This window comes from Labrus mixtus, chromosome 16 (assembly GCF_963584025.1).
Source record: "Labrus mixtus chromosome 16, fLabMix1.1, whole genome shotgun sequence".
NCBI classification, from domain to species: Eukaryota; Metazoa; Chordata; class Actinopteri; order Labriformes; family Labridae; genus Labrus; species Labrus mixtus.
The window spans coordinates 24,805,577-24,824,775 of record NC_083627.1 but is presented as its reverse complement, the minus strand read 5'-3'; the positions used below and the strand labels follow the sequence as shown (position 1 = coordinate 24,824,775).

Sequence of the window (19,199 nt, the reverse complement as noted above, 5' to 3'; positions counted from 1 at the left end):
TCCAAATAATATATTTTACTAATATCTGATTGGTTGGTTTGGCCATATATAATAGTGTTAACTAAAGCCGAAGGCCTTGGAGAACTGGGTGTTTGAGAAGATTTTTGAAAATGTCCAGGGATGCAGTAGTGCAGATTTCAGCAGGGAGAGAGTACCAGAGGGTGGGGGCGGAGGCACTGAAGGCTCTGTCACCAAAGGATTGCAGTTTGGGGGGTGGAGAGCAGGCCTGTGGTTGAGGACCGCAGCTGTCGGGATGGGGTGTAGGGATGGAGGAGGTTGCTGAGGTAAGAGAGTATATAATGCACTTCTTGTCAAAGTGACAGGTCTATTGTTCTCATTGTTCTGTTTGGACCAATGAGAATGCAGCATTAGGATTAATGCTGCATTCTGTAGCATTAATGGACAATTCCAGAAGAAACACTGTCTTCTGAGAAGTTTATGCCACAATACCATAGCTAAACCATATTGGCGACTGCTGTGTTTCTTGGAAGTCTTGACAAAGGCCCAGTTTGGGTAACCATGTGTCTTATGTGCATCCCTGAGGTGTTTGTTCCTTCTGCCCTTGTAGGTACACTCAGAGCCCTATAGCTAGCTTATGTTGTAGTGGATGGTGGAAATTAAATACTGCCCCGTGTGTGACCATTTATTAAACTTTTATTTAAATCTTTTTACCTACCCGTTATACCTCACTGTTTTAATATTGTGTTCATATGTACTTGTATTTTCATGTTTGCATGTGCGCACATTTTATTTTTCTCCTTGTTTATATGAATAAACTTGCCTTACCAATATCCATTTCCTAAAATAACTCACAACACCTGTCTGATTACTGTCTGTTTACAGGGTAGCTGGGTCAACCAGACCTTAGTGTCCTGCCAAAATCTTGCATGAGGTCTCTCATACTCAAATGGCCCTGCCTCCTCTCAGAACAGGTGTCAGTGTTGACAATGACAGTGAATTGTGGCACAACAATCAGGTAAAATTGAACTCTCCCCTCTCCAAGTTTCAGCAAATAACAGCAACATTAAGGGTCTGCTCACCTGCAGCATACCTCTTTCTGTCTGTCTAGGGCAGGGATGGGCAACTTTGGTCCCCAGAGGGCCAAATTGTAGAATACAAAAACGATTACAGCCAATTATGTCTCAAATTTTACTCAACATATACCAGTGACTGTTGTAGTTTGAAAGGTTGAAGCATAACAGAAACACACAATCTGGACAGCAACAGGCACAAATCAATGGTTATCTAACCTCTGAATTTGGCCAAGTCATAAGGTCATGTTTTGATACACGTACACAAATACCGACCCGCTCTTTCCTGGTAAGAGACCAGTTGTTCGTACCCCAAGCAGCAAGGCTAACTAAGTTGCTAACAGGACCAAACCCTTCCTTAAGAGAAGCTACACTTAGCAAATCTATCTGCACATCAGCAAACACGTTTCAACTTAAGTGAGATTGTTTTTGTTTCATGTTATAAAGTTTGAGTTTTAGCTCCGTAGTCAACAGTGCATGGTCAACAGAGACTCCACTCTGTTGGTGTCTATTGTTATATGGTGCGCTAATCAAATAATTCACTACCTCATCTCTCTCTCCCCTGAGCAATAAACCTGTTGTACCAAGCACCCCACAGGCCTATAGAGCACTTCCGTTGTGATGACCAAATTTGCAGCATTTTTCTTGTGCATTTTTTTTCCCTTGTTTGTATTTTTGGATCGTTTTACGGATTTTTAGCCGTTCCACGTTAAAATGATATACAGTATAATGGATTCAATAATTCATAATATAAAATTGAACCCTTTGGTATGGTATCCACGGTTCAATCCACACTTGTGAATCGTTTTGTGTACAACTAGTTGTAAATAAAATAATTAAAATTAAAAAACAAAATGTACACAATTTTCTGTAAGAACCAGCATGTAGGTCAGGGAGATGGAGCGGACATCTTGCAATTGTAACTTCTCTTTAGCTTGGTCTTTTTCTGAATGCTCTCTGATGGGAGTGAAACCGTCTGCAGGGTGGGTTGGATATTTCATAAAGTTGCTGCCAGCTGTCCTCTGGTGTCTTCACTGCGGATGTTATTATGAGAGTTCCTGGTAACACTGACTCTCATTGTAGATTTGATTTCCTGTTGAAGCGCGTTCTTGTTTGCAGTGCAATCTATGGTCTAATAAGAGGTTTTTTTTACAGGCTTCAATATGCTATGAATGACACCAGTGGAAAAAAAAAAAAAAAAAAAAGGAAACACATTTCAAGGAAAATGAAAAAGTAAATCAAAATATCTAAAACAGTTGCAAAGAGCAAGCAAGTAATTTAAAACAGGCCACAACATGGGGCACTGGTGGCGCAGTGGTCAGTGCGCGCGCCCCATGTATGGAGGCTATAGTCCTCAAAGCGGGCGGCCCATGTTCAAGTCTAGCCTGTGGCGTCTCGCATGTCATTCCCCACTCTCCTTGATTTCCAGCTCTATCCTATCTCTCAATAAAAAGCCCCCCAAAAAACAGGCCACACCATCAACTTTAAATGTCAGTAGATGTCAAAATTAAATTCAGTTCAGTAGTCAAAAGGAGTCTTACCTATAGCCTGGGATAAAACTGGGACACTTTAGAGTACCAGTGTCTTGTCTGAAGCACTTTTTGAATTGCCTTGTTTCTGAAATGTGCTTAAAACTTGCCAATATGTTAAAAGTTAGATTCAATGTTTTGGAGCTTCAACACACCAGGGACATCATTTTGACTATCCTCTTATTGCATCTGGCAGTTCAGGTAGTTATTTTATTTATTTCTCAGGGGTTCATATCTGAGATTTCTTCCTCCACCTCAATACAGATGTGGATTAAATGTTGGCCGTGGGTGTTCACAGCATTTTCATACCAATCAGCTAAAATCAATCAGCTAATGTCTACAAAAGTAATTGATAACCCTTTAAATGGCAAAAATTAGTGAATAAATGCTGTTTACGTTTCCCAAGGGCCCTAGGTGCCGTCCTCAGATTTGTTATTTTGTTTAACCAGTAGTCTAAAAACCCCAAAACTCTTCATTTACTACAGTGCATGACAAAGGAAAGTTCCCCTCTGGGGATCAATAAAGTATTATCCTATCCAAATCTTAACTCTGGAACCAATTAATGGAAACAAAATGAAATTTAAATTTAATTTAAATTTAATTTTACAGTTTCAAAATTGTAAGCAATATATTTTCTTGCATTACCAAACAGATTAATCAGCTCATCACTTTCATCCCAAACAAAGCGGTAAATACAGATTCCTACATGCAGGTGAAGAGCAAAATCAATTTAAGAAAGGTAAAGCTGATGCACAAAGTAATCACATATCATGAATATTAGCAATAACAGATGTTTCCACCATTACATCTCAAAAGCACTTCATGGTGTTTGTAGCCATGCTGTCAGCACTGATCTGGGACAGAAATGTTCATCTATTGATCTCTTTGGCCCCACTCTAATGTTTCCAGAGCTATGTGGATTTCCATTCAATATTGCAGGCTAACGTTAATTCTCCTCTTGGTTTTTGTATCTAGCTCCATTTGGTCACAGTTCATGTTGCATCTATAATAAAATATCTATCAAATTAAAATGACAGCCTTCATTGTCTGCTTCTGTTCAGCTCGAATAGCCTTTTAACTAAGAACTTAAAACTAAAAGCTGGTTGCTTAAGTTAGCTTCCATGACGTGATAATGTCTATGGAAGCACAACTGGGCATTACAGAGGGTTTTTCGTTTTTCCCTCCAAAATTGCATCCATTTAAAGTGTAGCCTAACAATGCGTCAGGTCATCCTTTACTCTACAAGAGTCCCCTGAGTTGTGAAGTAGTCACCATGTTTCTTTGTGACTTCCGGTTAATTTGTGCTGCCATATGTGAAGCTAATTAGGCACATGTTAGGGTGGAAACATCTTTTAATTACAAAAAAAAAGTAAGTAAGTTTAAAACATTCAAAAGGTATCACACTACAAATAAAAACACAACATACAGCATTACGAGAAATCTAAAACACACATGACAGTTTTGGTCTGATCGCAAAAAAAACGTATCAGTGTCAAACATTTCGTTGATTTTGTTGTTTCTACACACACTTCTGTCATTGCTACACACGTTAAATTATCGACACATTCACTCACCTGGCAGCCCAAGCTCATCTTCTCCATCCTCAAACTTTATGTCCGTGTGGAGAAACAAAACACACAACTACAACCACTTCTTCCTCTCAGCGGGGTAAAGACTTCTTAAAAAGTAAGACATTGGCGCTCCAAGCATGGCGGCTGGGTCGTCCACATCGAGCTCAGACCAAAATTCAAAGTGACCTCGAAAAAGAAGATCCACCGTTACTCCTGCTCAGTATCAACAGGTTTGTTCTGCAGAACAAAGGAGGAGAAAGTTGGCGGGTACTCCGCCCCCCTCTATGAAGGACTTGGGTCTTCAGTATAACAACACCACACATGCAGGGCGGTATTTGAAGGTGAATGTGTTGTTAGTTGCTTTACCTTTTTTACATTTGTTTTCAGGTTTAGTAAATGTGAGGTGTCTGAAATATCTGGGACAAAGATCAGCGCTGCACCCCTTAGGCTACAATGTGTGAGACAAGATCTGGGAAGTGTTTGTATCTGAGACCTGTAGGCTATTGGAGCCCCCACAGTGGAATGTGTGAATTAGGGCCCTGTCTCCAGAGAATATATAGAAAAACAAGAAACAGATGTTCTCATGTTGTTCTGTGAAATTGAAAAAGTTTTGAAAACTAGGAAGCTATGGTCAGGACTTTACACTTTATATCAAGTTGAAAAATCAGGAGTTTATCACCAAAACAAAAACAGAAAGTTCTGAGTTTGACTAAATTTAGTTGATGCAATAAAGGTAAAGTTTCTAAAAACAAATAGAGACAATTAACAAATTCAAGTACAAAAAAAGGCAAAGGTCGTATCTTAAGGTCAGGTCATTTAATCAGATTTTTATAATCAATAAGCCCCAGTATTCTCCTGAATGAAAAAACATATTCACATGCTCTTTTACTCTCTTTTTCTCACACATAAAAACACAAACACACACACATGCACACACGCACACACTCTGTCTTAGACTGCTATCATGTGCAGACATTTGGATGAGGACAAAAACAACCCGTTGAATACCTTGTTGACCAACAGAAAAATACAAGAATTGAAATCCCCCCAAAAAATGTTAGGACTTTTGACCTCTCAGTGTTGTTATGGATGACTTGAACAGCAGGAAACACAGAAGGAATCCTAATGTTTAAAAGTAAAACAGTGAATGGTGTAAAGTAAACTAGCAACTATGTGCTGAAATCCTGTTCTTACTTCCTCTGTAACAATTTTTCATCACTACATGTGATGTAACTCTGGGTAGCTATGACCTCCACCACAGTGTATAACAGTGTAGGATGACCGACGTGTTGCTCCTGGAAGACTGTCAATGGAAGCTGACACCCACTTCATAAAAACAAAAACATGTACAGCTATAAAAATCTTAACAAAAACAAATTCATAAAAGAGTGTTTGGAGAGAGTGAGGCCTTTTTTTGTTTTCTCTCACAGGAGTGGTGCTTCTGTACCCTTCAAAAAATAACAATATTAAAAAAAAAAACACAAAACAAGACATGAACTTTAAAGGACAGGAGATACAAACATTTTAAGTAATTCACTGTCATGTAAGTCCTTAAACGAGGTGTTTGCTTTTCAAATTTTTTGCCCAAAAAATAATCCTATTTTCTCTTTCTTGGCTTTTTTTGGACAGAGCATCCTTTCACCATCATCTAAGTCTTGGATTTAAAAAAAAAATCTCTTGGCACATTTCTCACTCCACACTTACTTTACACATTTAATATCCTTTTCTGCTCTACCACCCAAAGAAGTATCCCCCCCCCCACCCACCATTGAACCTGCGGCCTACACCATGATCTGAATGTTGCACTCAGTCCCGTCATAGCTCGTCATGGGTGGATTCATCTGCTTTAAGCTTGAACTCTGCCTCTGTGATCTTTCCGTCACCGTTTCGATCCTGATTGGAGAACATGTTGTCAATGATGCGATAAGGGTCAAAGCCAGGAGCCAGTCGGCCTTTTCCCTCATTCACCTGTCGCATGATGTAGTCAGTAAACTGTGGAAACAAAAGGACTGGGTATCAAACATGTATATTTAGCAGGGATGGATCAAGAGGATGACCAGGGGTACATATCCTAGCAACCCTTTAAATCTCATTGGCCACCCAAAAATCCTAATCTATGATTGGCTCTTTGCATTGTCAGAGCCAGTACTTAAATTTTTTTTTTAAAAATTAAAAAATCAGCTGTGTTTCAGACTGCTAGTTCTTGCATTTCCATGCGGCCCATTTCCTTTCGTTAGTGCTTTAAACTCCCAAAGGATTCTTCTTAGAAATGCTTAGAATATTCATATGTTGTAACTCTGCTGTGGTATTTGTTAGTAAAAAAAATAAAAATAAACACAGAATAAATCACTTTTAGTTAATGGAGATAGAAATGGTTAATAATTTATATTAATTTGTGTGTGTCTTTACACAAACGTCATCCCACCCCTGCATTAGTCAGTGCCTCAGTTGGGCCACCCCAATCAAAAAAAAGTCTAAATCCGCCCCTAACATAAGGGTTATTATCACATACCTCAGAGGGCTCCACCAGCTTGTTCTCGTCCATGTCCATCTCAGCAAAGAGGTCAGGTGACACGTCGTCGTTCCAGATGAACATGTAGCCTTCAGGAAGTCCTTCCTCCATGTCTACAAGCTCGATGTCGAACACCATCACAGCACTGCCTGGAACTTCGTCAGCTACAAATCACACACACACAGCTTTAGAAGTAGCAGCAAACTAGTGTAATGCACATTTTACATGAATGTTCTCTTTCACCATGTAGATGAGTTTGTGTTCCTCTAAACCACATTCCCGATCTCTCTGACCTTCTCTACAATGTTTACAAGTTATCAGACGTCTTTTCTACCAAGCGAAAGGTGCCTGGCGTGACACCCTTATCTTTGTCTCCTTCCTGTGTGAGACTCACTGGTACCAAGTGTCCTTTCCACTAAGTTTCTTGAGCTTTTATAAAACTTACAACCTTGAATGCAGCTGTAAATCAGACCAACATTTGAGTTTATCACCATGAGCATGATTCCAGAGGAAAATGGTCATAACGAGAAAATGGTTGAATTGGCCAAGGATTGAAAATATGAACTTTTAAAGGGTTTATTTAAATGCTTATTGTAGAATGATTACACTGTAATCTTAACCAGTTGTATTTTTTATGTGTTATGCCTTTGCAGCTGTATTAAACACTAAACGTGTCTTACATTGGGGAGGCTCTGCATAGCATTCCTCAGAATATTCTGTCCTAGTGTCTGGCTTTTTCAACCTCCACTACATTAAGTTTACCTCATTATTACGGCACAACTTTTTGTGTGTGTGTGTTTGCGTGTCACTTACTGACTCCTCTCTCCCCATAGCCCAAATGGGGAGGAATTACTAGGTGCCTCTTCTCTCCCACACACATCTCCATCAGCCCATCCTCCATCCCGGGGACCACCTGGTTGGCTCCCAGTACAATGTTGTATGTTTTCCCATAATTGTACCTGAAACAAATAGAGTCAACGTTGAGTATTTAATGGCTCTACATGCATTTGTTGCCAAAGTACAGTCATCTATAACGAACCATTTTAGGCCGTCGTATAGTGGTGGGCGATATAACGATCTTAGATCGTGAAGGATTTTAACGTGCTGATGATCTGCCAAAGCAGAGAGATCGTAGAACCGAGCTAATGTGTTTCATCTATCATGCTGCAGTTTATGCTCCGACACAGATGCGTCTCTCCCCTCCCCCCACTCCTTTTTTGCTCTGCAGTGGTGAAAACGAAACTTGAAGTGTCTTAAATATCTAGGACAGAGATAATATACTGCTCCTTTAAGTTGTATAACGCACACATCTGGAAAGAATTTGTATCTGAGGTGATATAGGAGTCCCCTCCAGTTGAATGTTTGCCCTGATGTGTTGTTCCTTGAGTTGCCCGGAAAATTCCTAAATCTAAGACAGGATCCCCCACAGTGGAATGTATACAATAGGGCCCCTGTGTCCAGAGAGATGCCCAAAACAGGAAACAGATGTCCTCGTGTCCTGTGGCATTATGTATAAATAGCACTGTCATTGTATATTCGCGAGGGATCATTATTGGCTTCATGACCCTCCTGGGCAGACGTGTCTAGTGATACTTTTCCTTGCTTAATAAAATAATACTCTTTGAAAGTAAGTCAAGTGTCAGCGGCTATTTTCTCCATCATCTACACATCAACAACAACAGGAATCCACATTAAACTTAAAAGTAAAGTCCGCAAAAACAACTCCATCTCGGTTATATGCAACTGTTCTGATATTTTTCCAAACCGACACGCTGTGAGCAACAGTTAACTTATCTGCATAGTTTGCACAGTTAAGTTTACATCTCGGATAGCGACACAAGAAACCTTTTAATGAGCCGGAGAGACGTTCACAGTCAGAGACAGACAGGGCGGAGCTCAGATAGCTCAGATGAGAGATATAACCCCGGTGTTTAAAATGTTGCTGTCGGTGTTTTCTGCTCTCTCTCAGTTTTTAAAAGTTACTTATCAAGCCTCTCCACCCGAAGCTCACCTGTTGTGATAACGGAACCTATAGGGATTACACTAAACGATGTTACAAAGCAGCAGGCAGGTCAGAGTGAGTAACCATGGTGACTGTCTGTCTGTCAATCAACAATGTCCTGCCCCCTATGAATAAAACTCTTCTGTCAGTAAAACTTACTTTGATCATGTGTCACAGAATGAACACATTCTGTATTATGTTTGATTATATATAAACCAAACTAAATGATGTCATAAAAAACAACAAAGGCTGAAGAGCCTGTATGAAGCTATAGCTGGAGGAACTCTGCAGGGCTAAATAGAACAGAAACACAAGAACTCGAAGTCTACATGTTTTTAAATGAATGCATCACTGCGTGAAAATGTTCCCGATGAACATAAAAAGAGGACACATAACTAAATCATAATTTCAAAGTGGTGAGGAAAATTGTGCATAAATATTGATCAAATTGAGGGAAAGATGTTTCTGTTGCTAAAGATGTTCTGGGTGAGACCTCCAGACCTCCTACAAAGATGTTTTTCAAATAGACTAAACTTGTCAGCGCAGTTTTTGTGCATTTAAAAACATTATACAGGGAAATAAGTTTGGTTGAACTGGTCAGTAACTTAAAAATTTGTCTAAAGAACAGTATGAAAAAAATCGTGATAAAATCATGATCGTGATTTTGCCAAAATAAAATCGTGATATGATATTTTTCCCATATCGCCCACCTCTACCATCGTATATTATAATAAATTACAGTTATTTGGTATAACACGTGTAAGTAAACATATCTATTCTCTTTGATTTTCTAAAAGTATGCATGCTCATTCAAAAACTGAAAATGAGAGTTTACTTATTCCAACAAAATAGAGGCCTAAAATTTTTTTGCAGTCAGGAAGAGACTTGAAGAACTGTATCGTTGTCATGACAACTACTATAGTACAACAGTAGTAAATAATGTATGTTTACCTCATTAAAGCTATAAGTTGACATAGTTAATGTATGTTCCAAAGTACATAGCAAAACAGCAAACAATGATAAAATTACAAAACACTCTTTCTTTAGTTTGACAAAATTGTCCTGTAAATCTTTATGGAAGGGATCTTATGGGTCTTTTCAGCACAATATTGTGTTCAATGCCAGATGGCATCAAGGCTTTAAGAAGAATACATATCCTATTATTTCAAATGGTTGAATATGGCCCAAGCTCACTCCTATATGCGTACAAATGGAGACTAATGTCAGATAAATTAACTTCTATCAATCATGACCTCTTCAGCAGAAGATTACATGCATGTTAACAACACTAATTCTAAAACAACGATAAAACGACACCCATCCTTATTGTACTGCTGAAAACACAGGACTTGTAATACTTCACCTGGCACAGTGTGCTCATGCAGTTTAGAATTATCTCTTTTAACTGTGTTAACTCTTTTAACATCCAGCCAGTGTGTGGAGACCTGCAGAGTCAGATTTTAAAATGCTACAAGGAGAACACAGGAAAGACTCTGTCCTGCTCCAGCATCGCCTCAGCCTACATGCAGTGTGTGGACAACGCCAAGAAGAACAAATTGAGCCCTGGAGGTTAACACCACTGGATGAGGAACGTGAGCATCTGAAAGCTTTACTGTTTCAGGAGTATCCACTTCAGCCTTTACTGGAAGAAACGGTGCCATAAAACACTCACACTGGTCTGGGAATGATGTCACAAACATTAGCAGCTTGGTCTCCAGCTTTGGTGCCTTGTTTGCATCCTCTCTGGTTCTTGGGATCATTTGTAAACCAAATTTGCTCCAACACTGATAGATGGATCATTGCATTTTAAGAGCTTGTGTTTGTCAAAAAAAAGGAAAAAGTGCTGAAGATTAGGGTTTGTTGGTTGAATTATGAGTATATATTATACTATATTATTATCTGATGTACATCGCTTTGGATAAAAGCGTCTGCTAAGTGAATTGTAGAATTGTAGAATCTCTTCCTAGCTTGCACAGTTTGTTTCAGAAGGTTTGTCTGTCCCAGGAGGCCTTGAAGTGTCTCACACAGGCTTACTCACGTGGAGTCGATGGAAGTGCCGTCCAATAGAGAAGCGTTGTAGTGGTATTTGATGAAGTCTCCCTTTTTGGTTTGCTTGTCACACTCCTCTGGTTTGTAGGTGACAGCGACCTCAGTGCTGTCTGACGGGTTGTGAAAGTCGATGATGTGGATGTCGAACACAAGCACAGCTGAACCAGGGATTTTTGAGCCTGGAAAGCAAAAATAACGTATTTATACAGAATTAAGATGAGACACAATTCTGTGACCGAGGAAAGGGTACCAGAGCATTAGTCACACACCTGTACCCTCCTCTCCATAGGCCAGATGTGGTGGGATGGTGATGGTGCGTTTCTCTCCTACACAGACTCCAATCAGACCCTCATCCATGCCGGCAATCACGTAGCCTCGTCCCACATAGGTGTCATAGGTACGATTACGGGAGTAACTGTGGTACATAAATTCAAGCAAAAGTGTTATTACACTGCCATAGAGAAAAAACAAATCAAGGTTAATCTAGGAACTTTATATATAGTTTTTCTTTGAGTAGATACAGAATTCACTCTGAACAACACTACTGACACACCTTACTACCATGGTAGACATGTAAACTCTTGTAATGTTTGTTTTTAATGTGCTTTATTCCAGTCCACACATGAATTAGCCTCTTCATCAATGACCTACAGTACATCATTACTCCAGACCAGGAGGAGCACCCTAACCCGTTGTGTAAAGATAAGAACTAAGGCAAACAACCTTTTCTCAGTTATCCTGGTATCAAAAGTCTCTCGCAAGAAAAGAAAACAAGAAAAATTGGGTTCAGATAAAGTGGTACCCTCCCAAAAAACAACAGATTTAATCGCAGCAATTTTAATTTTTTTTGGTATGATGCACTGATTACATTACAAAGTACAAGCACTAGTCAGGAGTTGTGTAGCAAGAAGTAGAGTGTGTGTCGAGTCCTTGAGGTCCAGTACAGAATGTGAATAAGAAATGTGTTGAACATAACAAGAAGGCTACAATACATAAGAGGTAAGTCTGTGTAGGCTGGACTGGTTAAAGGGTAAAACGTGTATGAACACCACCTTCAGAAATCTTTTAAAAAAATGAACTGAAACTTTAAATACAGAGATATTTTTAAAGCTGTAATGAAAGGCAAAACAACTACTTTGCATGTATGTATTTGCTTGCAGTATTTGTTCCCACCTGGACTTGAAAGTTATGTATGAAAGTCTAGACTCTACTGCATAATATGTTACAGTGAGTAAAAATGTCATTCAGGATTGCAAATGTTTAGATAGTTGTAGGAGTTTAAGTTTGTCTTAAAAGGGAGACCCTGAATTCATTATGTTTATTAAAGATCCCTATTTGACGTTTTATAGGAACATAGTGTCCACCATGTATAGTCTATGGTGTCAACATGACCTGCTCACCAGACTTATAAAGAAGTCATGATGCTCTCTTTAAGGTTACAAGGCATGTGCAATAGCAGGTGGATGTTGTTTTGGTGTAGTCTTAATGAGATATTTGCTGTCAGAGCTCACCAGGGAAACTGGTAAACTTATTTGGTTCAGTTTCAACTCAAAGAAATCTATTTATTTACACCAAGTAGATTCCCTTTATTATTGTTGACGTTCGAAACCAATATATGTCTGAGACAAACCTCAAACACCTCTAAAGTCATCTCCAACATTGATTCTTATACAATCGACAACCAGTTGAAGACTGTAAGTTAGAGCTGGTTCACAGCTGCAGCTGCATGTATCTCTGCAACCATTGCAGGAAATGTGCTGAACTTCAGTTAAAGCATTAAAGCAAGTTGTGGTTTACACATCTGGTTGGAGGGAAACTCCCACACTCAAAGCCTTTTCATCAGAAACAATCCGCCTTCTTTGTTCGAGGTAAGAAACAAATCTGAATGTTATCTGTCAGAGCTTCAATTTGTAACTTGTGTAGTTTGTAGGTGCTGTTTGCTGACAAAATATGATCTTTGATAAGGAGATAACCTTATGTCAAAGTAGGCTTAGAAATACTTTTTTCCCTTTGAGAATGTAATTAAATATTGAGCGATTTCCTTTTTCCATTTCCTTATTTTCAAAAGATTGATTTGAGAACCTCTTCTTAGATTTAAAGCCATAAACGCTGTCTACCTGTCATTGTGAGTAAAGCACAAAACATAAATACAGGTAATGCAATTTTTACAAAATGTAAACAGGAAATTCATTGTGGTTTTAAAGTTTTGATTCCTCCCCGATGTGTCCTCATCAGAGAGAAGAGAGATGCCACCACCTGGAGGACACTTGAGGAACAACAGACTTCCTCTTAAGAATCTAAAGATGCACTGAGTCTTTCTGTGTGTTTAACAGGAAGAAAATCAAACACTGTCACACACCTGGAGTCAAAAAAGGTTCCATCGAGGAGGCTGCCGTTGTAGTGGTAGCGTACAAAGTCTCCGGTGACCGTCTTCCTCGTGCAGGACTCGGGCACCTTCTGATTCGTCACTGTGATCCCATCTCTGGGGTTGTGGAGGTCCAGAAGTACAACGTCGAACACCAGAGACGCCTGTCCTGGGATGTCGCTACCTGAAGCAGAGAAAAGGAAGACATGTTGAAGTCAACAAGGAGTCAAGTATGGGTTTAGATGAAGGAGAGGTGTATTGCTAATAATGTATTATGAAGCCATTGTTTTAATGTTTGGATTAATTCATTATCTTTTGCCAAAGACTAAATGAGAAGATCACTGACACTTTCATGGTGTACTGTAAAAAATTATGCTACTGCCCTAACTTGATTAGTTAGCTTAGCACAAACACTGGATTTAGCTAACCTGACATTGTCCAAAGGTTACAAACCACATCAACCAGCATCTGTGAAGGTCATTTAGAGTTATAACTGCATCTGCACAATAACAACAAGTTTTTTTTATGAAGTTAAGGACCACTGCTCAGATACCGAACAGTCACTTCCCAACTTAAAAAATAGTCCCAAAGTAAAACAGAAAATCCCCATTTTTGCACTTATGGCTTTGTACAGATCTGTGCGACTTTTATGCACCCCCTATAAGTGAATGTTTGAACACCTCCTTTGACATATGCAACCAAACATCTTAATTAGCGTTAGACATGTTTGTAACAAGAAAGCAAGGCTGGCTGTTTCCCTCTTTTTCAAGCGTTTGTGCTAATCTAGGCTAACATGCTGCAAACAAGAACAAAAACGAGAACAAATGTTTTCCCAAATTTTGAACTATTGTTTTAAACAATTCATGCAACCATGTAAAAAGCCTCTTCTACATTTCAGGATGTAAGTGATCAGGGAGCAATTTAGAGAAGACTCTACTTTTTACCTACTGTTTTAACCTAAAATTGTATTGCCTTCTTAACATTTTTTTTTTTATCATTTGTTATTATCTTGTGAAATGTTTGAAATGCTTTTTGTGCCTGTGTGAACCTCTTTGAATTGCCTGGTGTCTGAAAGGTCCTATATAAATAAACGCTTGCTTTGCCTAAACTACCTGTCACTTTATTTAGCCTAGAAAAGCCAAAGTGTATTTGGCGGCAAGGAATCAAGAAAATTATATTCATCAAAGTTTCTTGGGGGATGCAGTTTTTTCACAGGATTTGTTCAGGGTTGGGGTTTAGAGAAGAAGTCAATGTTCCAAGTCTGAATAAAATAAGGTGAGATGTATAGTAAAACTGCATATGTGTGTAAATACTGCCACCATGTGCTCTAAGTGTGCATTGCAGCACTTGTTGCTTTCAATTGCATTTCTCAATCTGTTTTTATTCCCAATAGAGGAAAAACTTGTGTGAAAAAACATTAACAACTCACCATCTCCGTTCTCTCCATATCCAAGTGATGGTGGCATAGTAATGATGCGCTTCTCCCCAACACACATTCCCAGGAGACCCTGATCCATACCCGCAATCAGCCAACCAATCCCGACATATGTGTCATAGGTACGCATACGGGTATGGCTGCAGGAAAGGATGGAGGAGGGAGGTTACAGATGGTGTGTGGAGGCATTTTTTGTGTGTGAATGAGGGATTCTTACAAAAACACAAACCTGGAATCAAAGAGCGTCCCGTCCAGCAGGGTGCCATTGTAGTGATAGCGGACATAGTCAGAAACCTCCACCTTTCTGGAGCAGACTGAGGGCGTGTGGTAAGTGTTGATTTGGACGCCATCCTCTGGGTTCCACACGTCGAGCAGCAGGACGTCAAAATGGAGGATGGAGTCAGGAGGGATGATGTCACCTAAAGAGGAGAGAAAGGAAAAACATCACTCTCTTGGAACACTCCGTCTCACCTGCAGTCTAGAGAAATATAAACAGAGAGAATCAATAATTCAATCTTAATGGAGTGCCTGTAAATTTGCACGCCTGCTTACTATTGATAAATTCTTCCTGACTGTTTTGAGTTCCTGGTAGGTATTGGTTCTTTGATTAATGGGGTTTTTTCATACTGTCTGTAATTATATTAATTAAAATGTGTTATTGGAAAGATGTAATAAGCTCATTAATAAAATAACGTGTTAAAACTGTGTTGAAAATCAATTTATTCCAATAACAAATATTTCAAAGTCCAAGTTTCTTGTTTTTTTTGTTAAATATATAAATGGTTTTGTAATTTTCGACTATTGATCAAATACAATTATTATTATTGAAATATAATTGAAGGCTCTGCATTCAATTCTGCTATTTTGAATACTCTCTGGCAAAAATAAAAATTTGAATTGATGAAAGAATCAATTAAAGGTCACGTATAATTCTCCTTTTCAAACAGTTTACATAAGTCTCAGAGCTCCCCAAAGCTTGTCTGTGACGTTTCTTGCCAAAAAATCCAATCTGATCCCCCCCCCCCCCCCCCCCCGGAAGGGCTTAAGTGGCTTGGGCTTTCTTGCACCATGTCCTATTGTTTACAGTGAGAAGGCAGACTCAGAGGACAGAACAAACACCTAGCTGTGGGAGTGTCACAAACATGGGGGAGGGGTTACTGCCCTTTGTGATGTCATAAAGGGAAAATCTCCTAACAGCCAGTTTGAGCACACATTTAAAAGTGGAGCAGGTGAAAGGAGGGTGGAATTTTCTCGTAATTGGGGGGTTTGTAGACAGAGAAGGGACACATATTAGTGTCTGAAAAAAAGATGGTAAAGTGTATTTTTGCACAATATGTGACCTTTAAATCACGTACAGATTGCTAGATTAAAATACTTAGCTAGACCCGTGTCTGATACTTAAAAAAACAAAACAAATCTCTGCACTCACTTGTTAGCAAAATATCTTTTGGTTTTGGATTGTTGGTCTGGTCTAACAGAAGAGGAAATGTGATCAGATTTCTTAAATTGTATATTTGGATTGGATACATTTCTACATTTTCTGATGTTTAGTCACCAAGTGAATAATTGGAATATTTTTTTTTCCTGTGAATTAACCTGTTACGAAAACAAACAACAGTTAAAGCCACAGCAATAAGTGTGTAATGTACGAAGTGAACACCTCTTCATGTAAAAACAAGAGACAGCTTCTGATATGAATGAGGTGTCCTCAGTGCGACCTCTAGCCTCCTCTGACCGGCATGTAATGTTAAATCTCTAAAGCTTCTAATTTTAGTGTGCTCAACAACCTGATGTTTGCAAATATGAGCATGAGTCACTCATTACTCACTCACTACCTCTGTCAATAAAATGGTTAAAACAGTGACCTCTCACTGCTGGTATGCCTGTGGAGTTGCCTGTTCGCTCAGTGAGAGTTCAAGCAACAAAGAAAAGGAGGAGAAGGTGAAGGAAAGGAGATGAGAGGAGAGGAAAAGCAGGACTGGATGGATGGGTGGCAGCCATTAAGTCCTAGCTACTGATGAGCTGGTGGGTCTCTTCCTGGTTTTAATCTGCATTCCCCAAAGTCCTGCTCTTCTGTGTTTTCTTCTTTCCCTCTGATAGCACAGGCTTCAACTTTTACCTGTCCACACATGCAGCCCCCTCCCCCCTTTCTCTCCCATTTTCCAACTATTTAACACACACACACACACACACACACACACACACACACACACACACACACACACACACACACACACACACACACACACACACACACACACACACACACACACACACACACACACACACACACACACACACACACACACACACACACACACACACACACACACACACACAATTATTTTTCTTATTAGTAAAATAAAATGCATTTTTGTCAACACTGTATGACACAAATACCCTCGACAGTGGACCGCAGACTAGTATGAATAATGTTACCAAGATTTAAAAGGTTGAGTATCCTGCAGCTGATGCTCTAATAATCATAGCGCAGTTACTATGGAAGCTGAAACCTTGATCCAGAACGGCTTTCTCTGACTTGCTTCCTGGTTTGTGATGTCCCTCTGACATCATTCAACATGGACGCCTTGGTGCAGCCCACTTCCTCTCTGCTCTGGTTGAGTCCAGAACAACACAATACTCTTGTGGGACTCTCTTCTTTCTGCTGCTTGTTCTTCAGCCAATGTGCAAACAAATTCTCTGACTGTTATGTGGAGATGTGCCAGCTGTGTGCTCACTCGTCTGTGGGTTTATAATCACTCGCTGGAGGAATAAACACCGGCATGTCCTCAAATCTAATAGATAACTTGTTGTTTTCTATCCTGACTGCTTCTTTACAACGAGTCAGTAAAATTACGACAAACAAGGGGTACAATTTTTTTATATACACACCGTATCCTCGTGATCCGTAGGCCAGGTGAGGTGGGATCTTGACCAGACGTCTCTCGTTGACACACATCCCCACCAGAGCTTTGTCCATCCCTTCGATCAGCTGCTTCTTGCCCACAAACACGTTGTAGGAGCTGCCACGGTCGTAACTGAAACAGATAAACCACAGTTAAACTTTTCAAGTTACTTTGACAACTCATTAAGAAAGACCCTCATACAGCAGTCACTGATTAGGGCTCTGGACTGTGGGAAGGCACAGAATCTTGTTCAGATGTGTCATGCTAATCACACATTTTAGTATATTAAAGTCCTTTGCAAGAAGCTTATTGATATAGCATATTGAAGTTGATTACAACTTTCCACTTGACTATACACCCAAAACATCAAGAAGTGCACAGTGGACCTGTGGCTTTTGGGGCCCCTGGGGGTCTAGGGAGCATGGGAGCATGGGAAGTTGTCCATAAGCAAGGTGCACTGGGCCTATAGGTCAATCTAGGGCAAGGGTTCTCTTAAGGGGAATTTAAGTGATTCTAAATGAATCACTACAACTTGGTCCACTGGAGTTTTCAAAACTTTTTTCAAATGGGGAAAAAAATATTCAAAGTTGACAAAACTCAGTCTGTTTTAATGGGTGTTTTTTGATTGCTTGTTATTATTCATAATAGCATGTAAAAGTTTTGGAGAACTTAGAGTAAGGATAAATGGATCCAGAGCTCAGCCGTGCCTGCGTGGCTCACCGCTTAACGCGCACTTTTACGCATCACGCACGCTGTTTGCACTGTTTGAACCTGATCTGCTCTGCACGGTGACACTAAGAGTAATACAATAGACCATTATTTGTTTGATACTCACCTGGAGTCGAACTTCTTGCCGTCCGGAAACACGCCATTGTAGTGATACCTAACATAATCCCCGACTTTAACTGCGCGTACACACTGCTCCGGCACGAACGTTTTCTCAATGAAGATGTCGTCTAACGGTACCGGGGGAGCATTACAGGCGGCAAACGCCACCAGAACAGAGAGAAATAACATCAACTGCATGCACTGGATCATTTTCACTACCGATGAAAGATTAAAACAATACTGATAACTGTAGGCTCGGCCTCTGGATATGTACGCGCTGGCTCCCTGTTCCCTGTTAGTTTGGTTTCCTCTGACTTGGATAAAAGTCCTGCCCCCCCTGTCCCAGTGCAGGAACGTCAAGCGACACAAAATAAGCACAACATCCTGTTAAACTTTAGATGACACATCAGCTAATGCCCTTAATTAAAACGTTTGACCTATACAACTTAAATGAATAAGAACTGAGATGCATGTTCCAATGTCTGTATGTGACGCAGATAAAATACAAAGACATCTTAAGAAGCCGAATGTGATTTTATTTTGAAACAGCAGACTAGCTTCCTTGGCCCGAGACGCGTCATTCCAGCTGTCTTTACTCATTTTCGGATTGAATGGGATAGTTTTGGGCACCACGTATTGCTCTTGCGCAGTACAGCCTCTGTAGATGTGTCAACGTGGTAACATAGGGGTCTCCACACAGCTGCAGACACATCCCCCCCCCCCCCCCCCCCTGGATACATTTAAACTAGAGTAATGCACAACAGACATCATGATGCACTCAATGCTGCAGTCTGACTTTAATGATGTCACATGAGGACACACGTTTTTCTCTAACATGACGCTTTGCAGTGGTCTTGTTGGGTTGGGGGGTATTCGGGCCCTTTTTAGAGGGTGCACACCATGCAGGCAGGAATGTTCTACGTGGCAGTGGGAGGAGGGGGAGGGACGCTCAACTCTCGCCCAGAGAAATC

At 40.0% G+C, this 19,199-nt stretch overlaps 2 protein-coding genes and 1 long non-coding RNA gene across 4 annotated transcripts in view; 1 reads left to right on the top strand and 2 right to left on the bottom strand.

The window, feature by feature from the left end:
* The window catches only part of LOC132990618 (uncharacterized), a 44,405-nt gene extending 40,057 nt beyond the window's left edge, over positions 1-4,348 (bottom strand). Inside the window, exon 1 of one of the 2 annotated variants that reach the window (XM_061058959.1) lies at positions 4,135-4,348. In XM_061058959.1, coding sequence (XP_060914942.1) covers positions 4,135-4,161 — 27 coding nt within the window. In that variant the 5' untranslated portion in view covers positions 4,162-4,348. The remainder of the gene's footprint in view (positions 1-4,134) is intronic. The other variant, XM_061058958.1, reaches the window with a different exon arrangement.
* Positions 4,349-4,932: 584 nt separating this feature from the next.
* fkbp9 (FKBP prolyl isomerase 9) lies at positions 4,933-18,558 on the bottom strand. Its single transcript, XM_061058825.1, has 10 exons — positions 18,236-18,558; positions 17,387-17,532; positions 14,724-14,913; positions 14,489-14,634; positions 13,054-13,243; positions 10,964-11,109; positions 10,684-10,873; positions 7,457-7,602; positions 6,644-6,807; positions 4,933-6,123 (listed from the first exon to the last, which is right to left on the bottom strand). Exons 1-10 carry the CDS (start codon positions 18,436-18,438, stop codon positions 5,947-5,949), a joined length of 1,698 nt encoding a protein of 565 aa, XP_060914808.1. The 5' UTR covers positions 18,439-18,558; the 3' UTR covers positions 4,933-5,946.
* LOC132990561 (uncharacterized) lies at positions 12,450-14,167 on the top strand. The gene is made up of 2 exons (XR_009676074.1): positions 12,450-12,562; positions 12,763-14,167. It is a non-coding gene; the product is annotated as an uncharacterized LOC132990561 (long non-coding RNA).
* Positions 18,559-19,199: the final 641 nt, after the last annotated feature.